The sequence below is a fragment of the Oryzias latipes genome, chromosome 7 (assembly GCF_002234675.1).
Source record: "Oryzias latipes chromosome 7, ASM223467v1".
NCBI classification, from domain to species: Eukaryota; Metazoa; Chordata; class Actinopteri; order Beloniformes; family Adrianichthyidae; genus Oryzias; species Oryzias latipes.
In genome coordinates, this window is record NC_019865.2 from 7,931,778 (window position 1) to 7,952,977 (window position 21,200).

At 38.9% G+C, this 21,200-nt stretch overlaps 2 protein-coding genes across 5 annotated transcripts in view; both read left to right on the forward strand.

Moving 5' to 3' along the window:
• Positions 1-3,584, forward strand: part of acot7 (acyl-CoA thioesterase 7) — a 47,178-nt gene extending 43,594 nt beyond the window's left edge. For all 3 annotated transcript variants that reach the window (XM_004070356.4, XM_011476895.3, XM_011476894.3), the window contains one exon: positions 2,966-3,584. In XM_004070356.4, the coding sequence (XP_004070404.1) occupies positions 2,966-3,058 (93 nt within the window). In that variant the 3' untranslated portion in view covers positions 3,059-3,584. The remainder of the gene's footprint in view (positions 1-2,965) is intronic.
• Positions 3,585-7,033: 3,449 nt separating this feature from the next.
• The window catches only part of gpr153 (G protein-coupled receptor 153), a 48,396-nt gene continuing 34,229 nt past the window's right edge, over positions 7,034-21,200 (forward strand). The window contains exon 1 of one of the 2 annotated variants that reach the window (XM_020704522.2): positions 7,034-7,638. The gene's annotated coding sequence lies outside the window, so the exon portion shown is untranslated. Of the gene's footprint in view, positions 7,639-7,659; positions 8,255-21,200 lie in introns of those variants that run through there. The other variant, XM_011476896.3, reaches the window with a different exon arrangement.

The window sequence follows — 21,200 nt, forward strand, 5'->3', positions numbered from 1 at the left end:
AAAGAACCCCCCTGGCATTTTGTCGGCATTGTTTGAGCAAGATTTCTCTCCAGGCTTTGTCCGTGTTCCACAGTTTATTCTGCTGCATTCCATTGAACTGCTCCACTAATTGACAGCCAGAGGTGAAGCATCTGTTGTTTTGGGGCATTTGATGATATTTAGCTCCTAGTATACAATATTTTTGACCAAATAAAAATGGGTTTCTTTTTATCACAGTTATCAAAACATGAGCCAGTAACAATATAGAAAGTCCTATTTTCCTTAATTGTTTAGTTTAAAAGGGTGGCAGTCCCAAAATGAAGAACAAAGACTGGGACACATTTGCAGCAGATTAGTAAAAAAAAAAAAAACTATCGATGACATTCCTGGAATCTTTATTAGACTTGATATTATTTAGGGATGAGTTGTGTGGACGTTTTCTAAGTATTCCAATTTTTGTCTTGGCTTTCTTTCTTCCTGGAATAACTTATTTCTTCATACTTCCAGAACTGAGGGGATGTCTGCCTTAAAAAGCTTTTCTGATTTTCTATAAATATATACATATATATCCCACTTTGTGGGCTTTAATGATTTAAATTCTCACAATGCAATTTGGCAGGTAGAAAGAGCTCTTGGCCACTGATTATTGGGAAAATTCATAAAGGGTATGAATATTGCATGGCTTTCTTTAACAGGGCCTGGGAACAGGCTGTAGTCCTGTATGTCATTTTGATGGATAGCTGCAGGTCCCCCGGCCAATAGTATTATTCGTAATGAATATGTTAAATATATTTTGTATTGATGTTGAAGAAACTATTATCAGATATAGTAAAGTAGATTCTATACTTAATTTAAGTGTAAGAGTTGGACATATAGGCAAAGATCCAGTATGTTGTCCTGTTTTTTTTACTTATTTATTTAAGATTAAGTGTGAAACTGGTGGAGCATCAAAGATTTATACAAAACAAAAAAAAGTATTGACAAAATGGATATGTCAATATCCAATACTGATATATTGATATATATGTATTGCCACCTACCCTTTAGCATGGCTTTAGACTTTCCTGCCTTTTGTGGAGGGATGGCATTTACTGTATATTGAATAAAATGCAACCATCATTCCCAATGGAAGTTTTGCTATAATAATTTTTTTATTAATACCCAAAAAAAGATTTATTGCAAATTTATTTAAAGACTTAATTAGAGGAGATTTAATGCAATAATCTATTATGAAAGGTGAAACCATGTTGAAACTTTGACTCTTTTTTTTTTTTTTTTTTTAAATCAATGAACTGGAACTATCAATTACTTTCGGCTGAATAGCAAAAGCATAACTGGCTCAGAAACATGTTGTGTGTTATATAAGCGGGTTTTGCACAAACTAATAGTGTAATTGTATATTCCTGAACCTGTCCTTGGCTGACGTTTTATCGCTGGTGTTGTGATCATGCTGCATGGGCTCTTTTGAGCTAAAACCTCATGGCTTGTTCGTGCCAGGATATTTCTGTCAGGCTTACCATCCTGATTTGTCAATGAAGAAAGATGTGTCACACCTACTTTGCTGCTCTGTCTCCCAGGTGCAGGTACTCTCAACAACGAAGAGGCTTCCCTTTGGACATTAATTTATTTGTACTGTAGCCATCTGAAAATTTGATCAGTTTCTACATTAAGCTCTAACATAGCCAGGGGTCTCTGATTCCAGACCTTGAGGCCTGGTGTCCTACATGTTTTCCAACCAACCTGCCATTGAAGCTCCTTACCCAGGTAATCAACAGCAGATAAGGCAGGGTTTCTGGAAAACCAGCAGGAGGCTTGGCCCTCGAGGCATGGAGTTAAACACCCCAATAACCATACTGTTACTTTTATGTTTTAGGGTAGTCTGTCTAACAAGTAAATGCTTGATCCACCAAGCTGAATCAAATGACAAAAAATCTTCAACACACTCTAAAAGAGACAACATCATGCCTTTTTTTAACTGTTTTTTTTTTTTTGTAAATTCAATTTAATTTTGACAAGACACTGAATCAATTATTGCTCCTGGTGGTTGAGGTTGGCAGCAGTGGGGCAACAGAGCCATCATTAGTGTGTGAATGTGTGTGCGCGTGGGTGAATGTGACTATCACTGTATAGCAAGATAGAAAAGAATTTGAAAAATATTTTATTTTGACTTAAAAAAAAGGCAAATGGTGTATATTTCAGGCTGTTTTGGGCAATAGTCCACCCACACTGACTTTTGATTGGGCAACTTCTTTGGATGCCACATGATACTTACCTTTAATTTGCATTTCTATGCCATGGCGCAGGAATGAGAGGGAAATTTGTGGGAAATGTACAGAAAGACTATAGACTCCGTCCACTTTACATTCAAGTAATTGCAATGTAAAAAATACTTAAAACATTAGCAACACCTGCAATTGCTGCCTAATTCTTTATTTGTCTATATATGTCTACATGTTTATTCCTGCGACAGACTGGCAACCTGTCCAGGATGTCCCCTGGCTTCGCCCACAAGTGGCCGGGATAGGCTCCTGAAAGGGACAAAAAACAGAAGAAGATGAATGAATGAATGTTTATTCATAATAGTTTTTTTATCTCACAAGACAGTGATGCCCCCAACAAAGCATTTGCTTTAAGGAAAACTCCATTTGTCAAGCTTTGGGCTGTTGAAAAAGATCTTTTAACGGATGCATATAATTGATACTCTGCAGATATGATAAATCACATTGTGGCTTCCACTGAACTTACTTTTTTACATTCTTCAAAGTATTTAGCATATGATAACAATGAAGGCTCCTTTTAGGTTTTAATGATCTGTTCTGTGTTTAGTCAGGAAGATTAATGATAATAGCAACTGCACGCTGTGGTAAATTGGATCAGAGCTTCATTTGCATGAATAATATAATAACAGCTCAGGAAAGATTCCAGAACAGTGTGTATTGACAGCCAGCAAGTCTGAAAACAAATCTTTTGTGTTTGCTCTCTTCAGATCAAAGGAGAGGAAGAGCAGAGGCGATTCGAAGAAGGCAATGCACGCTACCTCCAAGCCAAGGCAAAGAGATTGGCAGACAACCGACAGTAGTGACACTACAACTATAACGAAGGAAAAACCTGCAATGATGTTATATTGATTCCACACCATGGATACGATAGGATGGAATTAAAGACCCACTCCGATCATCTTTTGGGCTATTATAAAAGTGTTTACAGTGGTCTTCTAATTAAGGACTATACAGTTTTTATCAAAAAAAAAAAAAAAAACCTGTGTCGATTTCTAGGATTTACTTTCTGCAGAGTGGCAGTAGTTCATTGGAAAAATTGCCTCTGAGTTGTAGGAGGGACTGTTGGTGCTGAGAAATCCCTTTCCCTTCCTTTGCTGAGAGCTCTCCAACCTAACATTACTGGTGCAACAAAAACGGCGCCCACAACTGGAGTTGTCCAGCCTTACAGTTTTGAGCTAGATGCCAGAACGAGGAAAACGAAGGCTTGCATGAATGTAGTGGAGGCGTTAAAATGGAGCAGAGCAAGAAGCTCATAACCCACCCTGCGTATTGTTAACGTCACAAATACGTTCTTTTTCAAAAGCATTTTTTTTTTTTGATACACAATGATTTGAATGAAGAAATACTCAGAAACACAATTTTAGGTTTAATTTTCTTGATAAATGTCCTTAATCATCAGAAAAATGCCACAAGAACACGTTTAAAACACAAAAAACACAATTTTTATCGGAGTGGGTCTTTAAAATGAATAGAAAAATTACAAAGCTGTTTTAAAACTATTTGATTTTTTCTCACGTAGGACCCAAAATGCTTTTGCAAAATTTCATTTTTAGTTTATTTTGCCTTGTTATGCACCAGCATGTTCACTTTTCCCTGTACAAAATATTTATAATTGAGTGTTCACACTTTGTTTTGTGGCAAAATGTTCTCAGTGTATACCATAGGGTATTTACTAATGCCACCTCACTAGTGTTAACTAGCATCACCAAAGTTTACAGTGCATTCCTGATATCTGTCATAGTGGCAGCTTGTAGGGGGGAGGGGGGGACTGTTTGTTTGCAGACCATCTTTAACTTGAAATACTCAGCGGTGATGTCAGAGCAGAGTGATACTCCGAGCACAGGGGAAATGATGAATAAGTGAGTGATTAATAATGAATAAAGATCCAAGCGTGAGTCTGAAGCTCTCACCTCGTGTCCTTGCCAGTTTGATGGTGATGTCATGGTCTTGTGCATGTCTTGGCAGAGAGGGCACATGCCATCCATCTTTTCAGCACTGTGTCTTCACAGAGGAATCAGGGCAGCTCAGGGGTTTTGACTCAGCTAACATCCTTCTCCCTGCCTCACACACCCCTTCCTCTGTCCTCCCCTGCATATCAGTCACACTGACTACAGCCCTGTGTCATGCTCTCATCTGTCTTCATTATTTTGCAATGTTGCCATCTTACTCACTCAATCTATTTTTCCCTCCTTCATCTCTTCTCTTCTCCCAACCAAAACTGATGATAAAAAAGAAACAACAAAGTGGGGAAAAAAGACCCAATGTGTGCTCAAATTAGGCCGCAATCAGAGAGACATCAATATGTGTGTAATGACTTGCCTTAAGGAGATTTTTCCTTGATTATGTGAATCATTGTAGTGTGACACTCTCAAACAACAGCCCAATTTGTCAGGAGCTGAGAAAAGACTTAGATCTACAGATGAACTCAAGTGAGATCAAAACCCAAGGTGAATGAGTTAAATGACATACAGAAAGCGACACAGGTCTGAATCTTTTTGCTTGGCCGTTTGCTCCTTTTCCTACATGGTCAGAAGAGGGCTTGTCATTAGGTCTGAAAGGTTATTTTTCCCATTGCCACTCAAGCCAGTGCAGAGTGTGTGTGTGCGCTTTTCATTTCTCCCATGAAAATAAAGTTAGGCCCAATCTGTACCAGGGGGATAAATCTATTTTTAACCCCAGTGAAGTGGAGGCATCTTGTGGGGGAAGAAGAGCACAGGGAGGGAGAACACAATACAGGGACAACATCATGTATTTCAAAAGATAAGACTTCTGGGAAATATGAGATCATTGAAAAGCATGTGTAAATCTACATCCCTACTGTGTTTTTTCAGACTATATTCACCAATATGTTTAAATTTCAATTACTCCCAAAAATGTTCATCACCTTCTTTAGCCATTTCTGCTGGGGACTTTTTGCTTGGAAAATAGGAGATGGTCTATGGTTGCCATAGTAACTTATGTAGAGCATTGGACTTGAAACAAAACAGATGACATCAGAAAAAAAATACATCTGTTCTAGTTTCTTTTGCAGGTAGAAACAGAAATGCAGGTTTTCCTGCTTGCACTCATGACCTGCAGCATACATACATTTCAATACACAACCCAATGCAGGCTGCATGTTAAGCTGCTTTCATCATCAGCGCAAAGGAATATTGAATGAGGGCAAAACATGATCTTACATCTCCTGATCATGGTTTTGCATCTGAATCATAGCTGTGTTTAATGCTCACAATGCTTCCAGGTGAAGGGCTATTCAAAATGCCGCTCCTCTTTATAGGCAATTGACCTTTATCACATTGTCTTGTCTGTTATGTTTTACCAGCAGAGTCTGGTTTAACACTAGAGCTCACACACAGGTATTTGAAAAGTGTGCACATTTATAGGGAACTGAACCCATGACCAACCAAGCTACAAACGGGCAGTTCAAATGCTTCTGTTTAACGTCCTCAGCATAAGGTTCTGTTGCTTAAAAGCCTACCCTGAATATCTAATACAGTATGATACAATTTATACTAGGCATGTATAGAGACTTGGATCCAGCAAGGCTTTCTTTGTAGAGAAACAAGGATAAGTTCTTTGTTAGACCAGGAATCTTTTTCTGCAGAACCAGGCTTTGAAAGCCATGCTATATGTTCCCCTCACTCATATTCTCACAGAGGTAGCAATTCTAAGAGGCAGTGAAAAAGAAGAGAAAAAGCGCAACAAAATTACATTCAAATGGGATTAGGTATTAGGGAGCCTGTGTGTTTGAATAAATGCGATGTGAGTTGCAGCTGACAGCAGGAGAAGAATCATGCTGGCACTGCATGGTGGAGCCTTCAGTGACTTCTTCCTTCCTCCTGGTCCCTGACTATTTCCCAAACTTGAGCTTAATCTTATTTTCCACTTGTATTTTTACATAATTATAATAAAATAAGCCTTTACTCAGACCCAACAGGTAGGAAAAACATCAAACTTTTACCTTTTTTGTAAATTCGTCTAGTTGAATATGTTTGCTGCTGCAAGCCAAACCAAAGATTAATGATATCCAAAAGTCATCTTGCAGAAAGCAGTGCTAACTCCAATCATCTTTTGATCTATAGTCATAGCATTCCCAGTGGTCTTTTAATTATGATTGGCATTTTTAGCCAAATTTCCAAAACCTGAGTGGTTTTCTGTGACAGTTCCTGCAGAGCAGCATTAATTCATTTAAAATTTTGCCTCTGAGTTGTGGGCGGGACTGTTGGCGCAGCGTGAGCCTGCCTTACTTTCCCATCATTCCTTTGTTTACACTATCTACCGCTACCTTACAGCTGCTCAAAATCTCAACCTAACATTACCAGACCAACAAAGTTGGCAAGTGATATTGAGGCTATTCAGCCTCACAGTTTTGAGCTAGAACGGAGAGGAACAGGGAGCTTGTGCCCCACCCAGCATATCTCCTGGGCATTTATTCCAACGGTACTTGTTTCATCTGTTCCTGATTCACAATTATTAAAAAAAAGAAATACTATAAAATGCAATTTGACCCATATTTTCTATGTCCTCATCAGAAAAAAAAGTCACAAGAACATTAAAAACACCAAAACCACAATTTTTCTCAGAGTGGGTCCTTAACACTTAAAACTGACTTTCTTCAAGTGTTCTTAGTATTGACAGGGAGCCAACTTGAGAGGAGTTCCAGCTGAAATGAATGCTATTTTCCTCAGAACTTATAAAGCAAAATAATTCATTGGTTTCTTTTTTCTTTTATTTTCTTTTAAATGTATTTCTTTTAAGAAATGTCAAAATGGGAGATGTATTTTATTGGCAAACAAAAGTCACAACTTACCAAACGATATTTCTAAAAGATCTACAGAAATATCACTATCACTCACATTTATTAGAGACTGAAGTGAACAGCGCTAGCCAATTCCAAAAAAAGGAATGTTTCAAACCTAATGGTTTTAAACAGTGAAGGTTAGAAATTGAAAAGAAAAATAGGGAAGATAAGAAAACCGGGCTAACCAGCCATAGTAGGAATGATGCAGCAGGAATTTTCTTTTCCCTGTTAACACAGAACAGACTGACCATGAATGGACACCTCCCAACAGGTTGAGTGTTTGTTCTAATGAATGGGAGGTAGGAGACTATGCGCTAATCAGCTCACAATCTAACATTAAACGAAATAATTTTCGTAACTGGAGTCAAAACCACGGCAGCAGGGACCGATCTGTGGCTCCTCCAACATGAAGAGCCTATTAATTCTTCACTGGATAACCTCAGCCCTGCGGGGGGAAAGCGCTGCAGCCATCCAGGGATACAGTCTTACATAACAAGTCGTATAATGTCAGTGCAAAGGCCCATGTAAAGGATGAACAACACGAGAAAAGAACAAGTTCATCGGACACAATGAAACGCAGTAAGTGTCTTTTCAGATTTGGAGCATCTTCAACTTATCTGCGGTTTATTCCGGCGCTGAAGAGGGTTATTTTTTTCTGTTGAAAAGGAGCAGCTCCAGCACTGTTCAGGTATCGACCTTTTTGTTTATGAATTATTCCTCATCTCAGTTTACTCCCACGGCTGTTCGGAGTCTGATTCGCGAGCGCGTCTCATCTGTCGGGAGCGCGCATCAGTCATGCCTCATCCATCGGGCGCCTCGCCTCGCCTTGAGGATACAAGCAGATATTCGTTTTTTATCTTCCATTAGCTCTCGGATTTCTGTCCGACTCAACACTTCCCGCAGAGAAGAACCCGGGCAGCTTTCTTCAAACAGATTTTTTTTTCTCTAATCCACGTGAATGGATCACAGGAGGAGATAGGAATAGCTACAGCTGTGGCGTGATGTGCCAGGGCTCACCCCTTCGTTTGGCAGGTCATTCCCTTAACTTAGAGCTGTCAACACTCATGTCTGTTGAGGGTAAGGATTTAAACGCACCGAGGTCACTTTAACGGACTTTAATACCCGTGACTCAACGACCGTCTTTTCATTCTAACCAAACGATGAACCTCTGGACGCCTCGGCATCGCGCGTAAAGGTAAGATAACCAAACCTGCTGATGACCCAGCTTCTTTGTTATGGATTTAAAACAAACAGAGCTTGTGATAAACAAGTGGCGCACAAATGGAGAAGCAGCTCAGCTGGGAAGAAAGCACACAATAAAATGTCATATTGAGTGGATCCACGCTGCAGATATGACCTAATTTGCTTTGAGGATTGCATTATGATCGAACGATAGGCAATGACTGAGGTCGGCTCAAATTAAAAGGGGAAAGAAGTGCATGACACATCATGTGTTTAGTCCAAGCCTGAAGAGCAAGAGGCTGAATTGACTTGACATGCATGTGCTGTATGGGAATTACAAAGAGCAAAGTGTTGATGACTGGCAGAACACCCACCAGTCATTGGGACAAATAACCTACATGCAGTTGAATACTTATTGACTTGAGTGACATCAGACAATTTCCCACATTAAAGTGGAAACTATTTTGTAATAATGAATAGCTTATTAGTGCCCATATTTCATTTAGCCTATTGTCTAAACCTTTTAAGTACTGCTTGTTTATTTATTTTATATTGAACTAGGATTTGACATGTGACTATTTTTTGTCAACTTTTGCCAACTTATGAAAGAAGGTACTGTCCTAAAAGTAAAGGAGTTTGGTTAATTAGGTGCTTAAAGTCCCGCTCCAATCATATTATGATCTATTTTTAAATAATTCCTAGTGAACTTCTAATTATGACTGTCCAGTTTAGTCAAAAAAATAAACAAAACACCTGTGCCTTTTCTAACTAAGACATGGTTCCTGCAGAGCTGCAGGAGGACTGCTCTGAGTTGTGACGCAGATGTAAGCCTCTCCTGATTTCCCATCATCTCTTTGTTTACACTCTCTTGTGCTAGCTTCCAGCCCCTTACAACCCCAAGCTAACATTAGCGGTGCAACAAAAATGTTGAGCAATATTAGAGCTAGCTAGTATTGAGCCAGACTCCAGTTCAGACGAAGAGCATGAAGATGTTAATGTAAATATTTGTCTACAAGTAGATGCATCAGAACGGAGCGGAGCTAAGAGACTTTGGCCCGCCCATTTCGCCCATTTCTATGTCACAACTGAGAGCTTTTTCAAATGACATTTTTTTCATCTGCTCCTCATTCATCATGATTTGGATTAGGGCTGCACAATCTGAGGAAAACTCACGATACGCGATATTAGTGATCAATATTGCGATGACGATATAACTTGCAATAAATGAACAAATAGCAAAAACAACAAAAACATTTCCATTTCACTGCAAAAGTTTAATAAAAATAAAAATACCTTAAATTATTCTCCAAATGACCCTCGCCTAATTAGGAGCTAGGGCAACATCATAAAAGGGCAACAACATAAAAGCTCCATCTGATTGGTCAACAACGTGAAGAGCTCCATCTGATTGGTCAATGCATAAAGGGATTTATTCAATTCATTTAATAGTTCAAGTTGCTATAAGATTGTTTTAGCATTTAAGGTTTACCATTTATTGCGATTTTCGCCGACTTTTGCGATATGGATATTGCACAGCTTGAAATCGCCATAACAATAAATTTGCGATTAATTGTGCAGGCCTAATTTGGATAAAGGAATACTCAGAAACACAGGTTTAATCTTAACTTAATTTATCAATGTCCTCCATCGTGACAAAAATGCTATGAGACCAAAAACACAATCTACATAGGATTGGGTCTTTAAATCCAATTAATTTACTATTGTGTATCCACTCTCAGTCCTATACTCTTATGGGCTTTAGTATAACACATTGCGAGAAAAGATGGGTCGTGAAGCTGCTCTGTGTTTTGTCAATGTTTCTACAGAATGAAGTCTTTCCCCATATCATTATGGGAAAGAAAGAGCTTACCATCTACTATACTCGATTTAACCATTTCTGCCACAGAAATCTCACCAGATATGAAGAAGACATCAAGACTTGTGTCAGGAAGTGGCCATACAAACCACTAACCCCATCAGGGTTTGGAGAAAGGACTGCATGTAACAGTTGCTGCTACACAGCAAAGCCTCAACAAATCCCAGTGTTTTGCAGGGCATGTGTGACATTTTGCTTGTCACACATTTGCCTCTGTCATCTTATGACCGTGCTAGTCTGCGTTCACACTGTTCTGGTTTTTACTTGCCAACAACACAATAAGTGACTCACTCAACATATTAGACTATAATATAGCATTATTGTCAAGTATTTTAAGAATACTGCTCTGTGTAATTCCACATCTTTTAATAGATGAACATTCAGTTTCTTAGATTTTAGAGCCAAACTGGAATCTTTTTAGCCACATAGTACAGCTGCAACCATAGTTGGAGACATAATCACATAAACAGGAAGAAAGCCTCAAGGGTTATACGGTATGTGTGATGGAAAATCCTGCAACTTAATCTGTGACAAGCTGGTCACGGAGCTAAGAAAAGCTCTCAACTTTTCTCAGAAACATCAAACAGCATGTAGTATTCTGTGATGGGATTGTTTGGTACTGTTTACCTTCTGCTTATTGTGGATAGTCATCATTGGTAAACCAAAACAGCTGTTTGCGTTTGCCTAATCTTGTGCAATGAGAGGATGTGGCAAATAACATGCAATCATTAAAATACCTTTGCTGAAAGCTTCAGTTGTTTAAGGAGGATAGCTTTTTTCTTTTCTTTTTTTTTTAAAAGACAAATAAAAAATTTCTTTGCTCATCTACATTAAAAGCTCTGTTTTGCTTTACACACCAAAAATGTGTGGAAAATACATTAATATAATATGTAACAGTAAACTAAAAATCAAAAAATAAAGAAAAGCTGAGGCATTGCTTTTAGCTAAATTGAAGTTTTACATTAAATTTAATGCACTGAACTTTTTTTTCTAATTGACCTCTGATGTTAAAAATGTTATATTTAAAAATATCTTACTTTTTAAAACTCTAATTTAAATCAAAGTGGTCAAAACTTATTTTAGTACAAAATACTATTATATTTAATATGCTTTTAGCACATTCACAACCTAACCGTTTACTTTGAATTCATATGTATTTCTGAAAACAAATGCAAGGTTTTACTTTACTTCATTTTCATCTTCGGAAATGAGAACAAAATAGTTTAATTTAACTACATGGAAAAGGCACACTTAACAGTAAATGCTTGAGTGCCTTAGGCAACTAAACACTTTGTTTGGCAATTTAGATGTCATTGTTTAGCTTCATTATCTGGTAAATTAAAAAGAATATGCTGACATTATGCTTCTTTATTGAAAAATAGAACAGTGGAGCTATCTATCAGCCATCCATAGTGATTTTTTTTTAAGTCTATTCACAGACTATTATAATATTACTTGACAATGTGAACATAAAGACCCAGTGAAATGAACATCTGGGTTTACAATGCTACAGTTGATTGTTTGGTTATGTGTAATAACACCACCAAACAGCAAATGACACCATGTGTTTCTTACAGAGCCTGACTGAATCGATATTACAAATGTATAGATGGATTGCAGAATGAGAAGAGTGTCCTATACATAAATGTAGCTGAAAAAACAGTCCTATGAAGTAGACTTATTGCATTTGTTTTGTTTCACATAAAATAGCCACAGATATAGGAGATATATTTTAGACTCTAGCCTAATATAGGCAACCCCAACAAAGTCATGGCCTTTAAAGACCCACTCCGATCATCTTTTGTTCTTTTGTGAAAGCATTCCCAGTGATCTTAATCTAGCCACAGGGGTTGCAAGCCAGTTACTTCTGTGCCGGTCCCAAGCCCGGATAAACAGAGAGGGTTGCGTCAGGAAGGGCATCCGGCGTAAAAATTGCCAAAATAACCATGCAAATCATCCACAACACTTTAGACATACCAGATCGGTCAAGGCCCGGGTTAACAATGACCGCTAACGATGCTGTTAACCTACAGGGTGTCGGTGGAAATTTGACTACTGTTGGTCGAAGAAAGAGGGGAGGCAGAAGGGTCCGTGGCCAGAGAGAGAAGGGAAAAGGCAGGAACATAGGTTTGAGAATAGGGACTCTTAACGTTGGCACAATGACAGGGAAAGGCAGAGAACTGGCAGACATGATGGAGAGAAGGAAGGTAGATGTACTGTGTGTGCAGGAGACAAGGTGGAAGGGCAGCAAGGCACGTAGTATTGGAGGAGGATACAAACTGTTCTATCATGGTGTTGATAGGAAGAGAAACGGGGTAGGAGTGATTCTGAAGGGGGAGTTTGTAAACAGTGTTCTAGAGGTGAAAAGAGTCTCAGACAGGATGATGAGCCTAAAGTTAGAAATTGAAGGGGTGATGGTGAATGTAGTCAGTGGGTATGCGCCACAGGTTGGCTGTGAGTTAGAAGTGAAGGAGAGATTCTGGAGTGAGTTGGATGAGGTCATAGAGAGTTTTCCCAGAGGAGAGAGAGTCGTTGTTGGAGCAGACTTTAATGGGCATGTTGGTGAGGGCAACAGAGGTGATGAGGAGGTGATGGGCAGGTTTGGTGTGAAGGAAAGGAATCTGGAGGGACAGATGGTGGTGGACTTTGCGAAGAGGATGGAAATGGCTGTAGTCAACACTTACTTCCAGAAGAGAGAGGAACATAGAGTGACATACAGAAGTGGAGGTAGGAGTACTCAGGTGGACTACATCTTATGTAGACGAGGTCATTTGAGAGAGGTTAATGACTGCAAAGTGGTGGTAGGAGAGAGTGTAGCCAGACAGCACCGCATGGTGGTGTGTAAGATGACTCTGGAGGTCAGGAAGAAGAAGAGAGGGAAAACAGAAAAGAAGACCAAGTGGTGGAAGCTACAGAATGAAGAAACTTGTGAGGAATTTAGGCAGAAGTTGAGACAGGTCCTGGGTGGTCAGGATGAGCTTCCAGATGACTGGGAAACTACAGCAGAGATTATCAGGGAAACAGGTAGGAAGGTGCTAGGTGTGTCATCTGGAAAGAGGAAAGACGGTAAAGACACTTGGTGGCGGAATGAGGAAGTACAGGAATGCGTCCAGAGGAAGAGGTTGGCTAAAAGGAAGTGGGATGTAGAAAGGACTGAGGAAGGTAGACAGGAGTACAAGGAAGCGCAGCGTAGAGTGAAGAGAGAGGTGGCAAAGGCCAAACAGAAAGCTTACGATGAGCTATATGACAGGTTAGACAAAAAGGAAGGAGAGAAGGACTTGTACAGGCTAGCCAGACAGAGAGACAGAGATGGGAAGGACGTGCAACAGATAAGGGTGATTAAGGACAGAGATGGAAAGGTGCTAACAACCCAGGAGAGTGTACAGAAAAGATGGAAGGAGTATTTTAAGGAGCTGATGAACGAGGAAAATGACAGGGAAAGAAGGGAGGAAGATGTGGTTGTTGTGGAGCAGGAAGTAGCAGAGATTGGAAAGGATGAGGTTAGGAAGGCTCTGAAAAGGATGAAGAGCGGAAAGGCCGTTGGTCCTGATGACCTACCTGTGGAGGTATGGAAGTGCTTAGGAGAGACAGCAGTGGAATTTCTAACGAGTTTGTTCAATAGGATTCTAGAGAGTGAGAAGATGCCTGAGGAATGGAGGAGAAGCGTTCTGGTCCCGATCTTTAAGAACAAGGGTGACACGCAGAACTGCAGCAACTATAGAGGAATAAAGTTGATGAGTCACACAATGAAGCAGTGGGAAAGAGTAGTGGAAGCCAGGCTTAGGAAGAAGGTGGAGATTTGTGAGCAGCAGTATGGTTTCATGCCCCGTAAGAGCACCACTGATGCCATTTTTGCTTTGAGAATGTTGATGGAAAAGTACAGAGATGGTCAGAAGGAGCTGCATTGTGTGTTCGTAGATTTAGAGAAGGCGTATGACAGGGTGCAGAGGGAGGAGCTGTGGTACTGTATGAGGTCGTCTGGAGTGGCTGAGAAGTATGTCAGAGTAGTTCAGGACATGTATGAGAGAAGTAAGACGGTGGTGAGATGTGCTGTAGGTCAGACAGAGGAGTTCAAGGTGGAGGTGGGACTACACCAAGGATCAGCTTTGAGTCCTTTTTTGTTTGCTATGCTGATGGACAGGCTGACAGACGAGGTAAGACAGGAATCTCCCTGGACAATGATGTTTGCGGATGACATTGTAATTTGCAGTGAGAGTAGAGAGCGGAGAGTAGAGGTGGAGGAACAGCTAGAGAGGTGGAGGTTTGCTCTGGAAAGAAGAGGCATGAAGGTCAGTCGTAGTAAGACAGAATACATGTGTCTGAACGAGAGGGTTCAAGGTAGAAGCGTTAGGTTACAGGGGGCTGAGGTGGAGAAGGTGCAGGAGTTTAAGTACTTGGGGTCAACAGTTCAGTGTGTTGGGGAGTGTGGAAAAGAGGTGAAGAGGCGAGTGCAGGCAGGTTGGAGCGGGTGGAGGAAAGTGTCAGGAGTGTTGTGTGACAGAAGAGTGTCAGCAAGACTCAAAGGAAAGGTGTACAAGACAGTGGTGAGACCAGCTCTGCTCTATGGGTTAGAGATGGTAGCAGTGAGACAGAGACAAGAGGCTGATATGGAGGTAGCGGAGATGAAGATGTTGAGGTTCTCCTTAGGAGTGACCAGGTTAGACAGGATAAGGAACGAGTACATCAGAGGGACGGCTCATGTTGCCTGTGTTAGCGACAAAGTCAGAGAAGCCAGACTGAGATGGTTTGGACATGTTCAGAGGAGGGATAGTGGATTTATTGGTAGAGGGATGTTGGAGATGGAGCTGCCTGGCAGGAGGGCAAGAGGACGGCCAAAGAGGAGATATATGGATGTCTTAACAGAGGACATGAAGTTGGCTATTGTTAGGGTAGAAGATGTCCATGATAGAGTGAGGTGGAAAACGATGATTCGCTGTGGCGACCCCTGATGGGAAAAGCCGAAAGAGAAAGAAGATTCCCAGTGATCTTTTAATTATGATTTTGCTGTTTTTAGCCAAAATCAAAAAACGTGTAGTTTTCTTGGACATCGTTTCTGCAGAGTGGCAGCAGTTCATTAGAAATTTGCCCCTTAGTTATGGGCAGGACCGTTGGCAGGAGACAACCTGACCCCCCTTTCCCATCAACCATAACTGAGCTATCTGCTTACATGTTGTCCTGCTTGCTTACAGGCCCTCAGAACTCCAACCTAACCTAACCTAACCTAACCTAACCTAACCTAACCTAACCTAACCATTTCTGTTGCACCTAGCAATGCAACAGAAATGGCTAGCAACATCGGTGCAATCCAGCCGTATACAGTTTTGAGCCAGATTCCATCTCAGACGAGGAAAATGAAGATGTACATGGATATTTGTCTACAAGTGGATGCATCAAAATGGAGTTTGTGGCCTGAGTATTTTCAGTATTATAACTCACATTTTTTGGAAACTGCATTTATTTCCCTCTATTCCTGATGAAAATTGTAAACCCAGAACTGTTTGCAATTTTTCTTTTTAGTGATTTAATAATTATAGTCATTAATAAATTGGAATACCAAAAAAATTGGAAACCCGTTGGTTTAGCAGTGGCTGTTGTAAAGTGCTATCTGGATGAAGTTTGATTGATTGACTGATTGATTGACTCAGGAGTGGAAGATTTACAAGCCTAAAAGAGCTCCAGGCCCTCATGAGAGTTACCGAGGATGTGATTGAAAAAAAGCTTAGTGAGCGATTGGCCGCCAAGCACGAGCACTTTAATTTAGGCTACTGATCCTCAACGTTAGTCTTAATTGTGATCAGTTTAGCCTATAAAAACCTTGGCCTATAATTCTTTCAAAAATGTATATACCACATAAAATAGCCAATTATTAAATTTGATCTTGAAAAAAAGACATACGTTTACCTTGCGATTTTGCCTTTTTTTGGCAAGCGGTGCATTGACTCTTCTTCACTTCTCTTGACCCGCCCTGCTGGGAAAAAAAAACAGCACAGTGCAGCTTGTACAAAAAGTAAGATACTATTTATATGTTTATATCTTAAAAAAATGTGGGTATTTGTTGAGGAAAAGGCTACATGTGTCCTTACTTGGGAAATAAGATAATAAAGAAAAAGAAAACAATTCTTGCTTTTAGCATGAATCTCTGCTGTGGTTCATTTATTGGAAAACCATAAATCACACGTAAGCTCATGATTTATGTACCAATAAGACCTTTGCATGCCCCACATGGCACTGAGAATCTAAGCACATACTGTAAAGTTATAACAAGCCATCATCTGGTGTTTAGATAAAACAGTTTTCTTGTAAACTGCCGTCCTTGGCCGAGTGCCTGGAAAAAACTATAAATTAAGCTAAAGGAGAACAAAGTACAACAAATCAGGATGGCCTGAACACAAATTTAGATGACATTGTTGCTGCAGAGTTGACCTGAAAGGATTTCCTGTCATTCCTGTAGACAGGAAAATAAAACCACTCCATGTGGGACGTTTTATGATTTTTTTTTTTTAAGAAAAGCTTACTAAATAAAATGTTAATAAAGGAATAGAATCATCACATTTTTATTAATAGATGAGTATAGAAAACAAATGTTAAGCGTGGAAGTTAATTTTATTAAAAAGAAAGACAATAGTTTTATTTTTTGACATTTACTGGTGGTGTTTCTGTGATCTGGCATAAAGGCTTCAACAGAACTGTGCTTATAAAAGGACAAATGTGACTGTGGCAAAAGAGTAGGCTGCCAACTTACTCCTCCACCCTGCTGTTCGTTAGTGAAATGCTCTTATTACAATAAGTGGAAGGGTCATGGGTTCAGAACATGTTATTGCTGCTCTACAAGGCTTTATAAATACTAGCATATCTGCTGTCATCCACTGTAACAACATATTTGTGGGCTTCCACATTAAGTGAGGTAATCTGACCATGCCTTGTAAAAATTCCCAGTACTGTTCAATTTAACGCTTGTGCTATCTTAGATGACCCCACCCTTACATTGACATGTTCTCCCTACCATGGCAAAGGTAGATAAAGGTGGAAAGATTTCATGTAATCCATGGACACCAGTGAAGATCACATATCATTGAAGAAAAAAGGTTCAGCACAATGCTAGTGGGTCTAGATGACCCAACTCCCATTGTTAAAGTGCCTAGGATAGCACATTTATGAAAAACACCCCATGTTTGTTGACTGCAGTGTGAACAAGTGTAAAGATTTTGAGATTCTATGTGATCATTTTTAAAAAGTTTTTTTTGTAGTAGGCAATTTTTTTCTTTGTATCGTGGGGTGGCCGTGTTGCAGAGGTAGATCAGTCAACCTCTGATCGGAAGATCACATTTCCCGCCCTGCCCGCCCTTTTTTATGTTCGCTTTTTATTTTACAAAACCATAATTAGTAAGCGGTAAAATTATATAATTTTTTCCCAGCTTTCTTGTTTGCAGTGCTGTATAGGTTGATGTTCTTTGACGTACTTTAACGCACCGTACCACGAAACAAATTGTCCACTTTTTGTTAAAAAAGCTATCTAAAGAAAAATAACAAGAATAAAATATTAAAAATTGATTGAATGTTTTTTTTATTTTGTAGGTAACCATGGTATAAGGGTTTTGTGGTTTAATTTGGTTATGTTATGGTCATGTTATTAGTTGCTCTTTGTCTGTCACACCAGTTCTGGGTAAATCATGATCCACAGCTGTCTTTATTTCAGTTAATTACCCTCAGTCTATTTTAGTGTCTGGTTTTCTGTTCTATCCTGCTCTGCTCTGTTGTGCCACCTTTTTATTGTGGTGTTTCTCATGTTCTGGCCAGTTTTTTTATGTTTATGTTTCTGTCACCTAGCCTGGAGGTATTCCAGAAAGCAGGTTATGCTAGCTCCCACGGTAAGTTTGAGGCTAAAGAAGTGTACAACCACAGCTTTCGGTTCCAAAAACAGAGGTATGTTTCAGGGTATGCTTAGTTCCCATGGCAACTCATGCTCTGAAAATAATCTGGTCTGGAGCAGGTTCAGTTGAGGTTAGTTTGTTTTCAGAGAGGTGAAGCAGCATGGCGTGTCCATTTGAAGATGATTTAGTGGATGAAGAACCTCAGATAATACATTTTCCACCGTGAGAGGGTGATAAGACCACGTATGGATGTTGGAAAGATAAACTTTTTTACTTTGATCTAACTTAATTATTTGCTTTAGTTAAGATAAATCAATTATTTTTAGTTAAGTCAGCTTAAAAATAACACGTAGTTATCAGACAGTTATTTTACTTTCATTTAAATTAATTCAATTAAGTAGGTGTAACTTTGGTGCTGCTGTTAGATCGGCACCGCGAGGAATTGTGGGATACCATTCCTTTTGCCTGTCTGGACGGATTTGGGTTTAAGTGTGGGTTTTTGACCAAATGTGTTTAGTTTTTTAGATGTTTTACTGTGTTTTGCCTAGTTATTTGTCCTACAATGTTTAATTCTTTCTGCACCATGAGTGAGAGGGAAGGAGAGGATGAGGAGTTTATATAGCACCCTTACTGTGAAGAAATGTAATGATAAGTTCAGAGATGTGGTAAACTACACATGATTCAAATCTGGTACATTTCATTCATTTTACTGTTAAAAAAATTAGAATATCTGCAGGCTCAAATTTAGATATATGAGAGTTCAAAAATTACAATAAATTGAGATGAAAAACATTTAATTGAATTGGAGTTATTACATTTAGTTAGTTAATATATAAATATATATGTAAATTTGAGTTGTAAAAAAAGGATTGAGTTAGATAAACATAAGAAATTAGGTTGAATAAATGTAACTCAATTACTTGTTACCTCTTGAATTGATTTAAGTTGGATAAGTTATATATGTATGCGTCACAATGAAAATAAGATCAGAAGCTCATGCGTTTACTTTGTCCGTTATTTTTCTCCAAGCAGAAACTCTTTCTTTTGCTGATGTAGCCGTTTTACTTTTTTGATGGACGTATAATCTTCATACGCCGTCATTAAAATCTCAGACTCTTTCTCACTGAAGTATAGCACTCTCTTTTTTTCTTCACGCGTTTCCATGGTGACTCCGGAAATCGGCGATCCACAATGTGTTGCTTTTGGGTTGTTTTTAGTGAGGAATTAACATTATACACCTAAATGCTCAAAAAGTTATTTGTCATGAAATAGGCCCTTTAAAGTCTGAGCGCTTGTTAGTCAAAGTCCACATGATTTGTCTGCTATTTCTGTTTTAGCTGTGCAAAAATATGATTAACCACTAACTAGATGCTTAAAGATAACATTAAATTCAAGTTCTGTTAACTTTTTTGAGCAAAATCCTGTAAAGTACAATTCACTCAATACATGATATTTGATAATTTATTTTAAAATTGGAGTACATTTGGCTATAGTGTCACAACCACATTTTACATTTTGAGGTCAGTGATTACCCCAAGAGCATTAACAACTTCAGTATAGTTCTCATTTTTAGAAAGACATAAGGAACAAACTACAGTTGCAAAAAATGTATAAATATGAATACCACAAATTGAATACATAAGAGAAATAATTTTAATTACAAAAATACTGTTGTGCATTTGTTTTTGTTAGATTATTAAAAATGAAACTCTTGAGGGCTATAAAAGGCAGCTCATCATGTACAACAGGGCTGTTGAAGCTAAATCCACATCATCATTTGTAAATTGTTTAGAATGAATGTGTTTATCTTCATAATGAAAACAGTTTAAATTTACAGAGTACTATAATCTGAATAATTCCTTAAATTTACTTTTAGTAGATGCTGTGAAGTTTAGTTGAATCTGTACTTCATTGGTAAAGAGCCACTCTTATTATAATTGTGTTTTTGGTGTTTTTAACATGTTCTTTCTTGTGGCATTTTTCTGAAGATAGGGGACATATTTAAAGACAATTAGGGTTAAAATTGAATTTCCTTACTCAAATCATTGTGAATAAGGAGCAGATGAAAATATGCTGTTGGAAATAGGTTGTAGCTTTGATGTAGAAGGCACTACAGTAAGCCTCAAGCTCTGCTCCAATCTGATGTACCCACTTGTATATGACTAGATCCATGTATGTCTTCATCTTCCTCACCTGAGCTGAAATTTGGCTCAAAACTTTATGGCTGGATGGCTCCAATATTGCTCACCATTTTTGTTGCACCATTAATTTTAGGTTGTGGTTGAGAGGGGCTGTAAGCTAGAGGGAGAGCGTGTAAACAGATGAATGATGAGAAATGGGGGCAAGCGTACTCTGCACCAACTGTCCGGCCCACAACTCAGAGACACATTTTAAATTAACTGCTGCTCTGCAACAACTACACACTCGTTCAACCCACCTGCTTATCCACTTTTGTACAAATATGGGCATGGGTATTGTTTTTGCACCCCTCTTCAAGAAGGTTGGTAATGCGAATCTTGTGTGCACCTGTCTGTGTGCATAAGTCTTGTGAGATAAATCTTCCATCACAAATGTATGAATATACTTCCAATCTGTAAATAGTTGTGTGCAGACTGTTTGTTGATGTAGTCATGCTAAGTCATGCAATTTACTTATGACACTCTTACGTTTTGACTTTGCATTATCGACTGCCCCCAGCCCCATCTCCTCCATTCTATCCCCTCATCCCCCATCTCTAACATCCCACTCTATTTATTTCTCTATTCTTATCTTCCGTCCGGTCCAACAAGGAATGCATACAAATATAAATATCATAAATAAAGCTTAGCCTCAAATACAAGAGGGGTTTATACAAATATACACTCTGTCTGTCTGTCCAACACAAGAGGCTTTCTGATCCGCTTCCTCAACTGTTGGACAGGACAAGGACGAGTTAAAAAAGTAAACAAACAACAAAAACAACTTTTCTTTTAAATTTGGGCTAAATATCGCATGATAATAAAGTAATAAATAACTGGGAATGCTTCTAAAATAGATCAAGATGAGATAAAGATGATCAGAGTGGGCCTTAGAAGATCATTTTAATAATATAATATTATTGATAAACCATAAACCAAGTGGACGTTTTTCTGTAAAAGACGGTCGGAGTGGGACTTTAATGTGTTATTCTCAGTTAGGCTATTAAAACATGTGTTGAACATTTTTTTGGTTTG